This window comes from Geotrypetes seraphini, chromosome 3 (genome assembly GCF_902459505.1).
Source record: "Geotrypetes seraphini chromosome 3, aGeoSer1.1, whole genome shotgun sequence".
Classification (NCBI taxonomy): Eukaryota; Metazoa; Chordata; class Amphibia; order Gymnophiona; family Dermophiidae; genus Geotrypetes; species Geotrypetes seraphini.
In genome coordinates, this window is record NC_047086.1 from 90530583 (window position 1) to 90548666 (window position 18084).

At 41.7% G+C, this 18084-nt stretch overlaps 1 protein-coding gene across 2 annotated transcripts in view; it reads right to left on the reverse strand.

Annotated features, from left to right (window-relative positions):
* Positions 1 to 18084, reverse strand: part of NOL10 (nucleolar protein 10) — a 203103-nt gene that overhangs the window by 16575 nt on the left and 168444 nt on the right. Inside the window, exon 21 of one of the 2 annotated variants that reach the window (XM_033939294.1) lies at positions 5337 to 5931. The exons of the other annotated variant lie outside the window; for it this stretch is intronic. Within the exon in view, the coding sequence (XP_033795185.1) occupies positions 5809 to 5931 (123 nt within the window). The 3' untranslated portion in view covers positions 5337 to 5808. Of the gene's footprint in view, positions 1 to 5336; positions 5932 to 18084 lie in introns of those variants that run through there. 2 annotated transcript variants of the gene reach the window in all.

Below are 18084 nucleotides of genomic sequence, written 5' to 3' on the forward strand. Positions count from 1 at the left end.
CCTTCAAGGGGAGGGGACAGGCAGGCCTTCAAGGGGAGGGGTCAGGCAGGCCTTCAAGGGGGGGGACAGGCAGGCCTTCAAGGGGGGGGGACAGGCAGGCCTTCAAGGGGGAACAGTCAGGCCTTCAAGGGGGGACAGGCAGGCCTTCAGGGGAGGGAAGGGAAACAGAAGGGGAGGACAGAGATGGCAGATGGGTGGTTAGCATGCAGAAAGAAGAAAGGAGATCCTAGCAAGCAAGTTATCAGAAGACAACCAGAGCCTGGGACCATCAAGATTTGAATAATGACCAGACAACAAAAGGTAGAAAAACTAATGTTATTTTCTGTTTTGTGATTTCAATATGTCAGATTTGAAACATGTATCCTGGTGTTAGACCGCAAACGTGAGCTAGGATTTAACAGAGAGAGGAAAAATCTTTTTTGTTTGTTTATTTTGTTTACACCACAGTGCCAGTGTGGTTAGGAGAAGGCAAAGGGGGTAAAGAAGCTATAAAATAAACCCACCAGGATGTTTGAAAAAAACACCCAATTGGGCAGGAAAATTGAATCGAAAAACCAATTCAATAGGCTGAATCAAATCGAATCAAAAATTTTTTTCCTGAATTGGGCAGCACTAGTACAGGGCATTCGGATTCCAAAGCACAGTTCGGATTCCAAGACACAATTTACTACAAAAAAAAGTTTGGATTCCAAGTCGTTCAAGTTCTGGGGCATTCGGATTCCGAAGTACGACTGTATTATTATGGGGGTGGAGTTTGGGTGGATCTGGGGCAGAGCTTGGGCAGGGGTACTTGGTTGGTATTTGTTAGGCTTAGGGGGTACTTGGTTTGAAAAGGTTGAGAAACACTGTTATAAGGGACTTGGGATTAAGAGATTGTTTTGATTCCATTGTTGGATGTTTTAATTTTGATCTGGTCCCTGAAAAGCTCATTATAATTCAATTTGATTAAAATTAAAGCAAGATTTTCTTTTTGAGCATTGGGCAGTTCCGACTACAAATTTAAATTCTTACAAAATTACCTACTAGTGGACACAGAGAAACCTATAATGCTTAAATAGAAAATAGAGAAGTAGCTTGCTTACTGTTTTCACTTTTATAAGGGACAATAAAACAAACTTTGACTATTAAACTCCATCTTCAGTGAATTTCAAAGGAGAAAGGTCAAGCCTTGTGGAGACCAGAACAGGAACTATGTAGCCATCTTATCATAGCATTGAGTTAGTCACCTCACGTAATCAGTATTTTGAACTGAGTCAGAAGAAAGAACTAAGAGGGTGGTAAAGAATTGTTTGGACTTTACATAAAAATAAAGAATGGAATAGTGTTCAGTGCATTAGACTACAATTGAAGAGGTGTTGTAGGATTTGAATTTGACCTTTCCTCTGCTATTTATTATTTGCTTCCTGCTGCTTTCCAGACTCATATGAATGCAAGGTGCTTCTTTAATCTGGTTTCTCAGCAAAATAACAATTAGAAAAAGTTACACAAGAAAACAAGCAGTGACAGTTGTTTATGGTTTGCCTTATTTAGGACCTGATGCCATCTGTAAAACTGTGTTTAATGATCTTTCTCCCAAATGCATGGAACATGGAAATAGGCTGAGGTAGGAAATACAGTCCCAGCTGAATCTCTTACAAGATTGCAAAGCACTTCATCCTTTCCAAATGTTCTTGCCAAGATCGTCAATTCTACTGTTAATCTGCACATCCGGCAGCTGTCTCAACTTAAGCTCTCCTACTAGTACTTCCCCTTCTGTATGTGACTTTTATTTTAAGGTATGCAATTACTTTTGCATGAATGTCAAACAAATGGGTTTTGTTTTGTTTTTTTGAGGTGGGTAATATATTTATTGAAGATCTATTGTAACAAATACAAATAGTGGAAGAAAAACAAGAGACATAAAAAATAAAATCCCCTAGAAGAATCAGCTAAAAAGTGCAATTCTTGAAATGTCTGATTGGGTGGTAATATCAAAAAGACAGACAAAAGAGAGAAGAAACAATATTACGAACTATGGAAGAGATGAAGGGGCCCTTTTACTAAGCTGCAGTAAGCACAGTGCTTTTATAATGGCTGACTCTGTGCCACATTTGGAGGGACAGCTGATGTCATATCTCCACAGAGAGGCTAATTTCTCGAGGTTATCATTCCAAATTTACAGACTTAAATTCTTGTTAAACTTTTGTATCAAAAGCATTTAGTGGCGCACAGTTATTTATCATATAAACTACTATGCACGATCATAACTGTATTACTTGCAATCGTATTAAACAGAAAAAAAAGAACAGAGTAGCTCTCCTTCCTCCCCTCCACCCCCCAGACTATCTTACAATCCCTTGGGTCTAGTCTGGACTGGAGTGATCTCCAATTACTTTTGCCCATGTCAGCTCTACTGCTTTTTTCAGGGCTAAATGGCGATTCCTCCAAATAAGCTGGTTTCAACAGATATTTATTTGCGCTTGGGTTCTGTGTGCCTGTTTGAAAGGCCCATCCACACACTTTAACTTCCATTTTTCATTTAGGCCATTTCCTGGAGGCAATGATTTTTATTTTTTTTACAATTTTACCCATCTAAGTACTTGTCTTTAATTAAACTAATTTTGCTAACCAACCCTCCCCCGAGGCATTCAATCTCTGTCCTGATTTCAAAACATCTAATTTTCTTTTGACTGTTCTACCTACCGTAAACTAATGGCTTCGTTGGGCAGGTCTATTTCTTTTGAGACCACTTTTAAAACAGTAACTTAATTGCTTCTGCATATAGCCTCCTCAGTTTTTTTATGAACCTGTTACCCAGAAGCTTGTCCATATATATTGTTTGAACTCTACTAGTAGTTGATAAAGCAGCCACGGTATCTTTATGGTCAGAGGTTCATACTTCACTATGGCATAATCCTAAGCAAAAGGAGGGGAATAAAGTAATTTAGTGGAAGGTCTGGCAGGTGCACAGATTTGTTCACAGGGCAGTTAAAAGTGAATGGACACCTCTAGACTTTTCATAAGACAAAGCTCAAGTTTCTTGGTTTGGAGGCCTGCAGTTATCAATGGGCACAATTAATACACTACATATACAAGAGTTTGATAGTAATTACTAACCTATGTGAGCAAAATGGAATTAGAGATGGGTGTGACCTTAGTGAAAGGAAGGCTACGTCAAGTTTCTATCACACCCTGAGGGATAAGGAATATATCATACCATCAAATTTGCATCATGAACTGGTTTTACTTTTGGAGTTCTCACAACAGACCATTACTAGAAGTAGTGATGACTTAGGCCTAGATTCACTAACCACCTTTTTTTTGGGCGATCTGTGGCCAAGTCTTCCCGGGCGACCAATTCACTGCACCTCCTTATGCAAATTAATGCAATCAGAGGCACGCCCCACACAGACTCGAGTGATCGTGATGCATGTGCAGATCATCTTCATTGCCTGTAGATGGTCTGCGCATGCGCTTGCTCTCAGCACAAGTGAGGAAGGGGGGGAAATTGAGAAATTAGGAAGGGGGAGCTGAAGAGCCTGGGGCAGGGAATAGGAGCTAGAGGCATGCAACAGTTCCAGGCAGGATCTGAGCGCCGAGTGACTGCCTGGGATAAGCTAAGCTGGTCCCGCAGACTCTGGAGTCAGAGCGCCTGGCACTGCAGACATTTTTGTTAACGCTGCACAGATCTGAAAGCGACCAGGTCAAGAAATCATTTCTCGTAAGTCCCAGCTCTCTGAAACAGCAGAACACACCACAGTGCAGCCCCTTTTTAAACCCGCGGGTTAAAACTGCGGGTTTAAAACATGGGCTCGCACCACAGGAGAGTTGGCAGGGACCTGAGCAACTGATCCTCAGCAGTCGCTTGTTTTTGGATCGGCCAGCCCAATCGGTGTTCCTTCATTAGTTTAGTGCAGGGCTGCCCAAGTCCGGTCCTCGAGATCTACTGGCAGGCCAGTTTTTCAGGATATTCACAATGAATATGCATGAGAGAGGAGATTTGCATACCAAGAAGGCAGTGCAGGCAAATCTCTCTCATGCATATTCATTGTGGATATCCTGAAAACCTGACCTGCCAGTAGATCTCGAGGACCGGACTTGGGCTGCCTTGGTTTAGTGAATCGCTGCCTTCCTACTTATTCATGCATTTCCCCTCATTTGCATGTGTGGATCGGATCGGCTAGAAGGTTAGTGAATCAGGTCGGGGTCGCAAACTGCTCAGGACACGATCGGTAAGGTTAGTGAATCTAGCCCTAAATCCCTATTCTTTCTAGTGCTTCGGACAGTCTGGATACCAAGAAGACAGCAGAAAATATGGTTAAACTATTCAAACAGGTGCTGGCACTACTCAGTGCAAGTGGGTGAATTGGTTCACATGCTTTTCAAGTGTCAGCCAATTTGGTAGTTCTGGCTCAATATTTGGGTAATAATTCAGAAAATACTGGGGTGCGACAGTACTATAACATTAGAGATTATCATGGTAAGGTCAATGTACCTTGTTTTTGGTAATGTAAATTGCAAACTAAAGCTTATGGACATTCTTCTCTCCACTGGCCTCTATCCCCTTTTCAAATTGGAGAGAACTCTCTCAATAGTACGATTTTGGTTGAATCATGTTTGCTTGATTAGACGCTATGAGTTGCATGCCACTGAAAAAATAATCAAACAGTAAAAGACCAAAGTACAAACAGTTATCCAAATAAATATGATTCAGTTTCCTACATTGGAGAAAAGGTCAAAAATAAATACATGAAAAGTGCCATGTATTTCATAATATTGTTGTGTGATATAAGGAGAATCCCTCGGAATTAAACAACTCACCAATACAGTGGCACAATTATTTAAATGTCACTTACATGAGTGAACATATGAATTTATCTTTCACAGGGGAATGTTATTTCTTACCACATTTAATGCTGGCTTTTACAAAGCCATGGTAGAGAATTCTGCAGGCCAGCGAAGTAAATACTCAGCTGCTCATAGAAAAAAATTGTTTGATTTTTGTGATTACCAAAGTTTGTTTTTTGGAGTATATAAGCTCCAAAAAACAAACTTTGGTAATCACAAAAATCAAACAATTTTTTTCTGTGGAGCAAAACAAAAGGGGGGACTCGTTCTTGAAAAAGCCTTCGGGCGAAACTGGTTGAACCTTAAGGTCCTTCCTGAGGTTTAAAAATAAAAAATAAAAAAAATGAAGAAATAGCTAAAGCTAAGTACAAAAGTTTTAAAGTTGTATAAAAAAAGTTTATTGATTTGCACAAAACATAGAATATAGAGCACAAGCACTTTAAAAAAAATTAAGGTCTGATGATGAATAAAAGCCAGAAAGAGAAACAAGCCTTCAAATAATTTGGCTGGTGGTTGGCTGGAACTGAAGACCATAGAGGTACTTAGAAATGTATTATCTGAAAAAAAGATCACTTAGAAATTGGGCACTTTGAAGTTTATTATATGCCGTTGTGGATTGATGGTGTATATTACATAGACAACGTCATAAACAACATTCGGCTATTTTAATACATCTTATGGGAGATCTGCATCTCCAAATGTCTGTTACTTGGCACTATTGTCATTCAACATCAAGTTACGTAAAGCAGCCGTTTCACCATCTGCCGATTAAAGAGTTAAACACTGTACAAGAAATGTTCCTATGAGAGATGAGGATTATTTTCTACATAAAGTCGAGTTGCAATATACAATATTTTTTACCCATATTTTAAATTCTAACTGCTTTATTTAGCACAGAAAACAGAACCATTCTTCTGGATGAATTTTTTAAATTATATTTTTTTACAATTTTTACAATAAGTAGTAAAATAAAAACAAGTTTCATTTCCTGTAAAATATCCGTCCCTTAGATTTACTCTTCAGATGACCCGCTGAACGTCTAAGTTTTTTCCGCTCTTCTTGATGCTGCCTCTGGGCTTCCTGTCGTTTTTTTAGCTGTTCAGACTTAGAAGGAAAATAACAGAAAGTTAATCAAAATATCAAACGTCTTCTCACTTTAAAAGAATCACGAAGAGGGGCTTTCTTGAAAGGATGTCCAGATCTGAATTGAAACATCCTGCTCATAAACATCCCCAAAAAACTCCTTCAAACAGGAAATGTGTTAGGGTTTCCTGGTCAAAAATACGCAAGAATGCCCAAAATGAGAAGCCATTTTATAAACTAAGATATATCCTTGTATTTTTGGCATACATAATTTGGTGATAGGCTCCAGAGTAATCAAAGGAAATACTTTTTTACAGAAAGGGTGGTAGATGCATGAAGTGTCTCCCAAAAGAAGCGGTGGAGACAGAGACTACGTCTGAATTCAAAGAGTGGGATAGGCACATGGGATCTCTGAGAGAGGGAAAGAGATAATGGTTACTGCGGATGGGCAGACTAGATGGGCCATTTGGCCTTTATCTGCCATCATGTTTCTTACTGTCTGGCAGCATTTTTATAGAAATGGCCACTCAAGACATCTTGTAGAGCAGAAAGGCAACCTAATCATCAGTTCAGTGAACTGTAAACTAAGGCACCAGGTTTATATCCCTCCTACAACTTATTTTAAATGCTGAACCCTCCAGGAACAGGGAATGCCTACTGTACATCACCTCAATAGCCTTCAGGCTTGCAGATGTCAAATATTTAGGTACAGTAGGGCTCACAATTTAGATGGGGGGAAAAAAAAGAGAGTTGTAGAAATTGAACCTGGGTCCCCTGGTTTACAGTCCACTGCACTGACCATTAAGCTACTCCTCAGATTTAGAGCCTGGTATTCCTTTCTGATTTCAATTTCAAGAGAGAAGGGGGCAGTACCCATTGGGGGATTAAGAAGGGGGCAATTCCTTAATCTTTCCAGTGGTCAGCTGCTGGGAACACCTTTTTACTCTGGATGCGACTGGAATAGGTCTAAATAAAAATATCCTTTTTAGAGACTTAAAATAGTTCTTCCCATTTGATTATCGCTGTTGGTCGACCTAATTTTGGGTCTTCCCTAGTCCTCTCTAAAGCATACCCACAACACATTCTCTTGCTATTTGGACTACTGCAATGTAGAAAGTCCAAATATTATGTTATGTTAATCAGGTTTTCTATTCCACCTTTACCTATTCAGTTCAAAGTCAGATTTCATTACAAGAGGTTGGGTCAGTTACCAAGGAAGTTACAATAGGCATTCAATAGGGTTGCTGGTACAGGTAGATCAGTACAACTATTAATACAGTTAGGTCACAGTTTCAATTACATAGTTACAATTACAGGTAGGTCATTGTTTGCTCTTTCATTTTGTCCCAGGAGTTGCATTAGACACTTTAGGAATGGTCTTTTACAGTTCCCTTTTCAGTAATTTAGCTCCCCCCCAAATTCCAATGTGGATGTTTTTGGCAGATGGACTTTTTCTTCCCATTCTGAGACATCCATATGCTTTGAAAATTAGCACCAAAGCATCCCTAGCTGACATACTAGTGAACTGATTTGATTCAAACAATTATAGACAAAACATGGCAAGAACAGATAACATATCTGTAGTGAACAGATACATAGTCTATCCTTGGAGCAATGGACATCGGAGATAGCTGCCAAAAAAGTGAAATAAAATAAAAAGATTACTGGAAATTTAAAGAAAAATTTAGAGAGAGATTAACATTAGAAACCCAGATACAGTATATAGTTCTCTATTTTTCTATTAACAAAGTTCATAAGTTTGTTACCTTTGTATATATCAAGATTGTATGCAACCATCTATATATTGTATTTTTCATATAATCAATACAATTTCATGTGAAAAGAAACCCAGAAAAATAGGCATTATAAACAAATTTATAAATATTTGCTGTGCATGCATACAGTAGAAGCTTATTAAAAATATGAAACAAACATCAGGAACTAGGGGCACTGCTTCCCCCAATATTGTCAAACCAAGGGTGTACTGCAGGGGTGTTCAATGTCGGTCCTCGAGGGCCGCAATCCAGTCGGGTTTTCAGGATTTCCCCAATGAATATGCATGAGATCTATTAGCATACAATGAAAGCAGTGCATGCAAATAGATCTCATGAATATTCATTGGGGAAATCTTGAAAACCCGACTGGACTGCGGCCCTCGAGGACCGACATTGGACACCCCTGGTGTACTGTATATGGTTGACCCCAAATTGTGTTCCTAATAGTCTTACCTTGGAAATAATTTTTTCCCTGTGATTCCTGATTTTATGTGAACCAACTGGAGAAAATTTATCCAAAGGGTAAAATTTCAAAGCTATCAACAAACTGGTTATCATAATCCACTACAGAAAGTTTCAATCTGTGATTAACATACAACTATTTTTTTGGTTTGGCATACAGTTCTTCATTTCAGACACTGCAATTAGAGTTGGGAATTCTGTGCATGTCATTTACTTTAATGATGGACGATTTCTTCTGTGTCTTTCTTATTGATTTTATGGTGTTCCCTTCTTTCTATTATATTTTTATTTTATTTTAAATCCCTCTGGCCAGAGATATAGTTAAGTTTTCTTAGACATTAAATCCTTTTGAAGAATGCAGATACATTTGTTCCATTTTTTCTGATACAAATCACATTGACAGGACAGCATTTAAAATTTTTAGAAAATCTCTTATTTTTATCTATTTGATATACAAATTAAGGAGCCCAGTACTAAATCCTGCTAGGAAAGTCCTGTCAGACACAAAGAACAGATTATCTTGCCTTGAGAACACTGCTTGCTTTCTGTGACTTTTCTTGCCTGCTTGCCTTGATTATGGTTGATAAGTCGTTCCTTGTACTTAGTGACCTTGATTAAGAAATAGTTCACTCAGCAAAACCTACGTGCATGCAATACTGCCCATTTAATTCAGTCTACTTTCTCCCTGTTTCAAAGTGCAAGCACATGGGTAAGAGGTCAGGGGCACCGAGAGAGCCCAGTAAGTGATCAGAGTTGCCCAAAATTCTGAAATTATACTCTCCCTTCCTCTTTTTAATGTCAGACCTGAGCATAAAGACAATAGAAGTGAAGGGATAGATGTTGAACTGGTGGAGAAAGACAGATAGAGACTGGACCTGGGGAGTGATGTTGGACCAATGGAGTAAGGGAGAGAGAGATAGATGCCAGACCATAGAGGGAGGGTGGGTGGGTTGTGGGGGCACAGATGGGAAGAAAGGAGAAAAACTAGACATAGGGAGGGACAGGGACACAAAAAGATATTGGTCATATAGGGAGCATAGGGACAGGGACACAGGGGGAAGACGCTAAACACGACAGATAAGAGACATTAAAAAAAAGGATGGTAGAGAAGAAATGTCAATAGGATAGGAGACCCTGGAGAAAGCCAAGAAAAAACAGAAGAATAGGAAAGACACTAGACCAAAGCAATGTACAGACATCAAAGGTAGAAAATAAAATATTTCTTCTTAATTTAGTAATTGTAATATGTCAGCTTTGGGAAATGTGCATCTCTTTTCCCATCTCCATTCTCTTGGGAGTGATGCTGTTATAAGAGAAGGACATCACACAAGGGTTCAGGTTCAAGCCCAACTCGGGGCCCAGCAGATTGTATCTGTGAGCCTTCTGGACTACTAGGGCATTTTGTTTTGGGGGAGTGGCAAAAGGAGTCCACTGGGCTGGGGACAGGGAGGTTTGGGTTCAGGTTTAGGGATAAGAACTAGTGTGCTGTCATATTAATTTTCCTATCAGTGCTTCAGCCAAAATTAGCATGAAACCCTATCAACAGCTCAGAGCTGCTGGCAATTTTTAGCTTTAAGGGCAAGGATCTTTACTGTGCTGTTTCTCTGGACAAAGGAATTGCTAACGAGCTCATTTTAAATACTAGCGAGTTCAGTAACATAGGACTTTCAGTTACTTTCAAAATGTTCATTTCTTATTTGATATACCACCCATTGACATTGCCATTTGAGTGATTCACAATTTAATCAAGTACTCTAAGTGTATTTTTCCTATCTATTCTGGCGAGCTCACAATCTAACTATGGTGCCTGGGGCAATGGAAGGGTAAATGACTTGCCTAGAGTCACAAGGAGCAGCACTGGGACTGGCTCTGGATTTGCTATAATGCATGACGACTTGGGATACAGGAAAGTCTGCACACAATGGATTCCCAAACAGCTTACTGATCTGCACAAGCAAAAGCGTGTGGAGGTTGCGACCTAGTTCATGAGACGGTATGAAGATGATCCAAGTTTTCTGGAGAGAATTGTCACCGGCAACGAGACATGGATGCATCAATGCGACCCAGAGAGCAAAACACAACCCATGATGAAGTAAAGGAAGCGGTGCTCACCTAGCTTTGGGAACAGCCACAAAACTTCTCTGCAGGAATGCAGAAGCAAGTTGAACAATACAACAAATGTGTCGTCTTGCATTGGGACTATGTGGAAAAATGATTATGTTCAATTGTTCACAGTTACTTCTATTAAAGCCATTAAATGTATTTTGCTTTTACTTTTTGATTTACCCTCGTATTTGAATTTAGAGAAGGCATTTGATAAAATACCTCTTGAGAGACTCCTTAGCAAATTAAAAGGTTGTGGGATAGAAGGCAATGTCTTACTCTGGATTACCAACTGCCTTTGCCTAACTGCCCCAACAGCTTCAGCCTCAATTTTCCTGCCCCAGAAACTACAACAAAGGATAAGATTAAATGGTCAGTTTTCCTCAATGGATTGGAGTAAACCATGAAGAGCCTTAAGAATCTGTGGTCAGACCAACATTTAAGATTTAGGAACGGTCTAGTAAAGGAAGCAATGAATAAATTGATTAGATTTGTAGAAAACGGAAAAATATTCAGAGTAGTTAAAAAACACAAGCAGACTGTACCAAGAAAGCAGATGTAATTTAAATGTGAACAAGTGCAAATAATGCACGTAGGGAAAAGCAATCCTAACTACACAAATTTTGTGTCAGGGATCCTAAACAGGAAAAAGATCTTGGCACTACTGTGGACAGTATGTTGACATCCTGAGCTCATTGTGACACAACAGTCAAAAGAATGTTATGAATTATTTCGATAGGAATAAATATATATACAAGTTTAACAAACTGGAGAACGTTTGTTTTTTTCTTCCTATGAATAATATACTTAGCATCCTGGCACAATATACGGAACACTTGAAGCAGTAGCAACATGGATGAAAGAACACAAACTAAAACTTAACCAGAACAAAACAAACTTCATCCTCCTTGAAAACTGCAAACCCCAACCTTGACAAACATAGAAATTAACTCAATCTCATACCCAATTCAACCCACGCTAAAACTCCTTGGAGTGCTGATAGACAAGAGGTTGTACCATGCAACCACAAATCAACAAAATTATAAAAACATCATTCGCCACTATGAGAAACCTTAGACAAGTTTGAAAATTCTTCGACAGAAAACAATTCCAACTTGTGGTTCAATCAATAATCCTAGGCCTAATAGACTACTGCAACATACTATATCTCCCCTGCACAACAACAAAGATAAAACAACTCCAAACAAAACACAGCCCTAAGACTTATCTACTCTTTGAAGAAATACAACCACATCACGGAGGCTTACCACGACTCACACTGGCTCCCAATACAAGCCAGAATACACTTCAAATTCCTTTGCCTACTATTCAAACCTATAAACGGAAACAGCCCTTCCTACTGGAACAATCGACTAACTCATTCCACCTCAAACAGACATAGGAGAACCCACACAATATTCACACACCCGCCAACCAAAAATGTCAAACAAAAAAAAATATAACAACCTTCTGGCCACCAGAGCAGCAAAACTGGACCAACTCACCAATCTGCTGACATCAACCACAGACTACAAAACTTTCAAAAAAGAAACAAATAAAAACCTTACTCTTCAAAAAACACATAAAACCAATATAACTTTACCAATAAAGTTCCAAACTCCACCAGCATTAGCAATCTACTCCTTAGCAAATTAGAAAATGTTCTCATGCAATCTTATGTATTAAGATCATAACAATTCTTATGTAATCCACCTTGAACTGCAAGGCAAAGGCGGAATAGAAGTCACTAATGTAATGTACCGTATTTTCACACAGATAACGCGCACACGGGTATAGCGCGCAGAAACCACGACTTTATGTACAAAAACTTTTGTATACCGCGCTCACGGGTATACCGCGCATGCAGCCCGACTGTCCTTTCGCCCGCCCCGACTCTCCTCTGGCCACCCCGACTCTCCTTTCGCCCTCCCCGACTCTCCGTGCGCTGTCCCGACTATCCGTTCACCCTCCCTGACTTTCCGTGGTCGGGTTGGGCCCATGTGCCTCAGGCCGCGCCCCCAGGTGGGACCTAAGGCTCCAGGGCCTATTCTGATTGGCCCACGCGCCTTAGGCCCCACCAGTAGGCGGAGCTTTGGGACGGATGGGCCAATCCGGCCTCATTCCGTTGTTGGCTGCCTGCCGGACAGGTGGGTTTGGCTCCCATCTGTCCAGCCAACTACCAAAGGTACGGGGAAGGGGGGGTGGGGGTGTCGTGGGGGTCGGCCAGGGGGGTCGCGGGTCGGCTGGGGGGGGGGGGCGGTCGTTGGAGGGAGGGGGGTTTGCGTCGAGGGCTGGAGGGCCTGGGATCCCTCCTGCCCGTAATGTAGTGCGGGGTGGGGGTAGGGGGTCGCCGTGGCCAGGAGGGTTTGGGCTCCCTCCTGGCCCGATATTGTCGGGGAGTTGGGGAGTCGGCCGGGCAAGAGGGCTTGGGCTCCCTCTTGCTCCGATCGTGGATGCGGGTGCGGGTGGGAGCGCGTGCGAGCGGTCGTTCGGGGTGGGGGTGCGAGCGGTCCTGCTGGGGGGGGTGAATCGGGCGTCGGGCGGGGTGGGAACTATGTAAAAAAATTTTTGTATACCGCACTCACGCGTATAACGCGCGAGGGGTATGCGCGGTAGGTAAAAACGCGTATAACGCGCGCGTTATATGCGTGAAAATACGGTAATATAGCTGTGGAATTTGTTGCCAGAAGGCATCTGGTATAGCTAGGTTTAAAAGGAGTGTGGGCAAATTCCTAGATGAGAAATCTATAACCAATTATTAGCCAAGTAGAATGTGGAAGACTATCATTCATTTTTTGAGGAAGCTGGGGGGTCTAGTGCGTACTCAAACTGACCTGGAATAGCTAATGTTAGAGACAGAATACTGGGTTTCATGAACCTTTGATCTGACTATCATTGCATCTCTCGTATTCTGTATCCATTTCCAATTTTATTAAACTGCTTTTGGGCATTCCAATGATTCTATATCATGTAACTAGCTTTTTTTTATATCATGTTTTATTTTAGGATTAATCACTACTGCAGCTGTTTGGAAGAATGCATTCCTACTAGAAAAAACATTTGACAAAAATGTTACATAAAACCTCTGTTCAGCTATTTCCTGGCTTGATAAACAAACAAGGAGTGAGTTTTCTAGCAATGTCTTTTTTAGGTCACCTCCTTCTAGTAGGCTTTTACAGAGAAACTCTGGTAGCTGTTCTTCCTTGCAAGTAAATTCCAGGAAAGATTAAACTAGACATTTGACATGGGAAAAGAACAAATACAGTTGGTTCCAGGAATGCTATCTTCAATATTTCTACAACACAAAAGTCAGCTCAGTGCCCTAAGTGCTGGCTAAATTCATGTTGGCATTTGGGCTGTAGTATTAATTTTCATCTATTTTATTTCAGGTATCTATGTCTTTTCTGTTCATTACATTGTATACTGCCTTCTCCATTAAACCTATCAGTTAGAAACAGGTTCAACCAAACCAGAGGACAGGTTGCCATGGCATCACACACAAAAAACAGATCTGGCATCTAGATTTTGCAGGTAGCACACATGGGCAGTGGCATAGAAGCCTTAGAAAACATGCGTCATCAGTGGTTGCTCAGGCTTGTAGAAAACCATTGAAGAGGCAGCCTGTCATCAGTCAGTGCTGGCAAAGGAATGGGGGTGGGTGAGGCGTAACAGATCGGTAAACCACTGATATCAGCATTCCTCGGGAAGCACCATTAGCAGCAGTTCTTGCAGACTGTTCTTACAAGTAGAGAGAGATTCTCCAGCCCTGTTTGTAGGATTTACATGTTTAAATGCAACTGCTTTGTTTTTTGGCGAGTAGTGGGAGGAAAGGAGGACAGAGGCTATGGCTGAGTGGTGGCATGAGAAGAAAGATTCTATGCAGCTACTGCTGGGGAGGAAGGAGGGGTGTAATGCTACCAAGGCTGCTGATGGTGTGGGTGGATTATGGAGAGCAGCTTTATACTAGGGCTGTTGGAAACAGATGGGTGGGTTCATGGGGAGAGAGACTGAAGTTGCAGCAGTTAAGCTTGGTGCATCTCCCTGTCCTCAGCATCTCTCTACTACCCACCCCTTTGTTCAATAGTCATTCTCCCACATTGCTTGCCAACCCAGAAACTTCACCCTAAAACCTTTTTTCATTGTCAGAGGATGAAACTGCTAGAAATGATGTAGAGAAACTGAAGTTAAGGCTGCTCTACAACTGTAGCTCTACAATTCTGGAGATCACAACTTCAAAAGGATGCAAATCAGATGCAGTTGATTCCAGAGGACAGATACTAAAATGGAAATCATCTCTAGAGGAAATGAGGTTAAGTAAAGAAGGAAGACATTTAAATACAACCCCAAAAAATATGCATGGGAAACGATCCTTTTTAAATGGACAGGAGGCAATAAAATAAAGGGTCATAGATGAGGGTAAAAGGAGGCAGACTCAGAAGCATTCTAGTGAAATTCCTTTACAAAAAAGGTGGTGGATGTAGATAACTGCCTCCCAGAACAAAAAAAAAAAAAAAAGATTAGGTTCTTACTTCGATAGACTTCTTTCTTTTAGATGTATCAACTGGTCCTGAACCCTAGGGTCATGCATCTGAACCCGCAAGGTGCTTGCAGAATGCTGTCAATCATCTTTTGAACTCTGCCTCCTTCCAAGGGAGCTGCTCCTGTCCCCTCAGTTTGTACAAAAGCAATCAAGTACAGGCAGTCCTCAGGTTCCGAATGAGTTCCATTTTTTAAACAGTTTCTTAAGTTGAATTTGTATGCAACTCGGATCCTATACAGTGTAATAGTACACATTCCTCAAAATAAAGTACTGTAGTTTAAATAGAAATAAAAGATAGGGGGTTTACACTTACTTTTCATTCTTCATCTGTCCCACTGTTCCCTCTCCACCACCACCATATCCAATATTTCTCCCTCTCATCTTTCTTCCCATGCGTCTGTACCTCACACCTCTCCCATCATGCCCAATATTTCTCTCTCCCTCCTTATGCCCAACAATTCTCCTCTTTTTTCATTTCCCCATGTGCACCATTCTCTTTCCCTCTCACTAAGACACCCATGCCCAACAATTCTCCCTTTCTTTTCCCTCCCCCACCTCAGCTTCTTTCCCTCCATTCTTCCATCCTATGTCTCAAGCTCATGCTCCCCTCCCTCCATCCTTCGAAGTTTGTGCTCCCTCCCTCCCTTGTGTCCCAATGCACCCCTCATTGTCTTTCCCTCCCTCTGTGCTGTGTCCCAAATCCGTGCCTCCTTCCTGCGGGTGTTTATCTCCTCCTAGCCACACTTCTCTTCACTAAACCATGAGCCATGGTTCCTACACGTGGCCCAAGGCTGATCAGGAAGCCTTCTCTTTGATTTCAGAGTGAAAGCTTCTGTGTCACAAAATCCAGTGTGAAGGCTTGTACTAGGGTTCTTAAGCATCCTGGCAGGGAACCCCCTGCCAGTCCTTCAGGGATCCGCAGCAACTGCATGTCTGTGCCTAGCCAATGCACCTTCAGAGGGCTCTAGGAAGTGTCTCTTCCCTTGGGAATGCACCTCCTGTGGATCCTCAGCCCTCCTGCCCTCCCTCTCGTGCATGCGGTACATAGGAAGCTCCTTGGCCATCCATCCAGTGCAAGCTTGGCATGGAATACGGGTAGGAAGGCCTGAGGGGTCCATTCCTTTCAATTTTAAGTAAAATTGAGGGATTTTGAGGTAGATACATCAAAAGCGACCCATGGGGACTTCCTTGAAGTATAAAAATTCCAGGGAAAGGGGTTTTAGAGGTGGGGACCTTGGCTCTATCTATAGAAACCTTTAAACTTCATTTTTGGAGACATCCCTCTCTTCCCTCAAGATTTTCCCCATAGGGTATAATAGCCTTACTCACTGTGCCTGCTTCAGCTTAGGCATGCAGCTGGGACAAATAGAGAAGAACTTTGCCTCAGAGGTTTGCCGTACGAACTTAGTCTTTGGGCTGAGCCTCAACCCCCGGAATACTTTGCATCATGAAGGGGGAGAGACCACGCAGCCAGCCCACAATTTATCCTAGCAAAGCCAGGAAGAAGCCAAATAGCCTGCAGTCAAGCTCCTGATAAATCAGGGATGTGAGCAGCTAAACAAGGGATGGTCCCTGAGCTAAAAAAAAATACAAAAGCAGGCTGGTTAGCTAGGTATCCATGATCCTGATAGCAGGCAGAGGTCCCAACAAGTGGGAACCTCTGGACACTGATCCTCCAACTGAACAATTAGAAAAAAATACCTGAAAATAATAAAAATTCAGAACAGATACACTTCTGAGCAACTTGATTGCAGAAAAAAAAACTGAGGGGGCAGGAGCAGCTCCCTGGGAAAAAGGCAGAGTTCAAAAGATGATTGACAGCATTCTGCAAGCACTAACACATTGCAGTATAAATAGTGATGGAAAAACCCACAAAGCAAAATGAATCTGAAAGAGATGTGTGGTTATAAAAGCTAAGCAAAAGGTGTGGAAGCACAGATTGGATGGGACTTTGGTTAGGGGTATTGAGAGGAAGAGGTTACTGAAGACAGACTAACTGCAACCTATTTTCTCCATTATTCCTCTGGAAAGAGGAGAAACAATCATTGTTGGAAAGAGAAAAACTGGCTTGAGGCATCAGAAAATATTTTACTGGAAAGCAGAGAGAAACCGTCTTCACTGGAACTTGAAATAGAACTGGCTTTGACTCCATTCCTTGTTTTTATTTTTTCTCATCTACAATTTCTTCACACTTCTTACTATAATTTACTTAGATCCCTCTCCCTAATTAGAAATCAGCTCACTTATTTCCTGTAAGAAGCTCCTAAAAATCTATCTTTTCACAGAATTTTTTAAGTCCACCACACCATGATCTTTCTCCCCCCCTACTCCTACCTCTTTTCTTCCTCTCCTGTTCTCCCTTATTTTAACTTTCTAACCACTTAGACATCTATATCAGTATATCAGTTATAAATAGGGTCATTTCATGTCAAGTGGACCAGGAGCCCACACTCGACCACCTTAAAATCCAACCAAATTTTACAGGGGTGTTGTCTAGGGTCTCAAATGAAACTCAGCAAAATGTTTTGGATCTCAATTTGGTCAGGAGCTAGGGGTTGTTGAACAAAAGCACCCAGCACCCTTCCCTCCCTCCCCTTGAGATAGATGTCACCTGTCAGGCATTGCACCCAGCCCCCTTCCTGCCCTCCCTCCCCCGTTAAGACTCTGCATCCAGCACCTTTCCTTTCCTCCTCTGTCAGACTCTGCACCCTCCCGCCCTCCCTGTCCTAGCCTCATACCTCTACTGCGGATTGCCGGTGGAGGTGCAGCGGGCAAGAGCGAACTTTCCAAGTTCCTGCCCTGCTGTTAACTGGCTGCTGTGAGTGTCTTTGGCCGCTGAGAAGCACGAGCAGGCGCGCAATTTGGCACTGCTGCTCAGTGCCGAGCAGTTTCCTTAATTGCTCCTGCAGAGTTTCATTTGAGACCCTAGACAACACCCCTGTAAAATTTGGTTGGATTTCAAGGGGGGGGGTCGAGCGTGGGTGGTTTTCAGTATTGGTCCACTTGACATGGAATGACCCAATAAATAAAAATCAAATGATGCATTCGAAAGCACAGCTGACATGAACAAAGTTATGGAAGAGGTTGCCCTCTTCAACAAATTATCACCACATAGTGAAGAGGAGGAAATTCAAAGAATTGTGCAAAGAACTTAAATGGCTTAAACCTGATCAGAAGGAAAGGCACAGCTAGTTACAAAATTTGTACTACCTTCCCATTCTTAGCCAAGTAAAAACAAAACAATGAGCCTTCCAAGGCTAGGCTGGCAAGTTTATTACAGGACCCGACATGGGC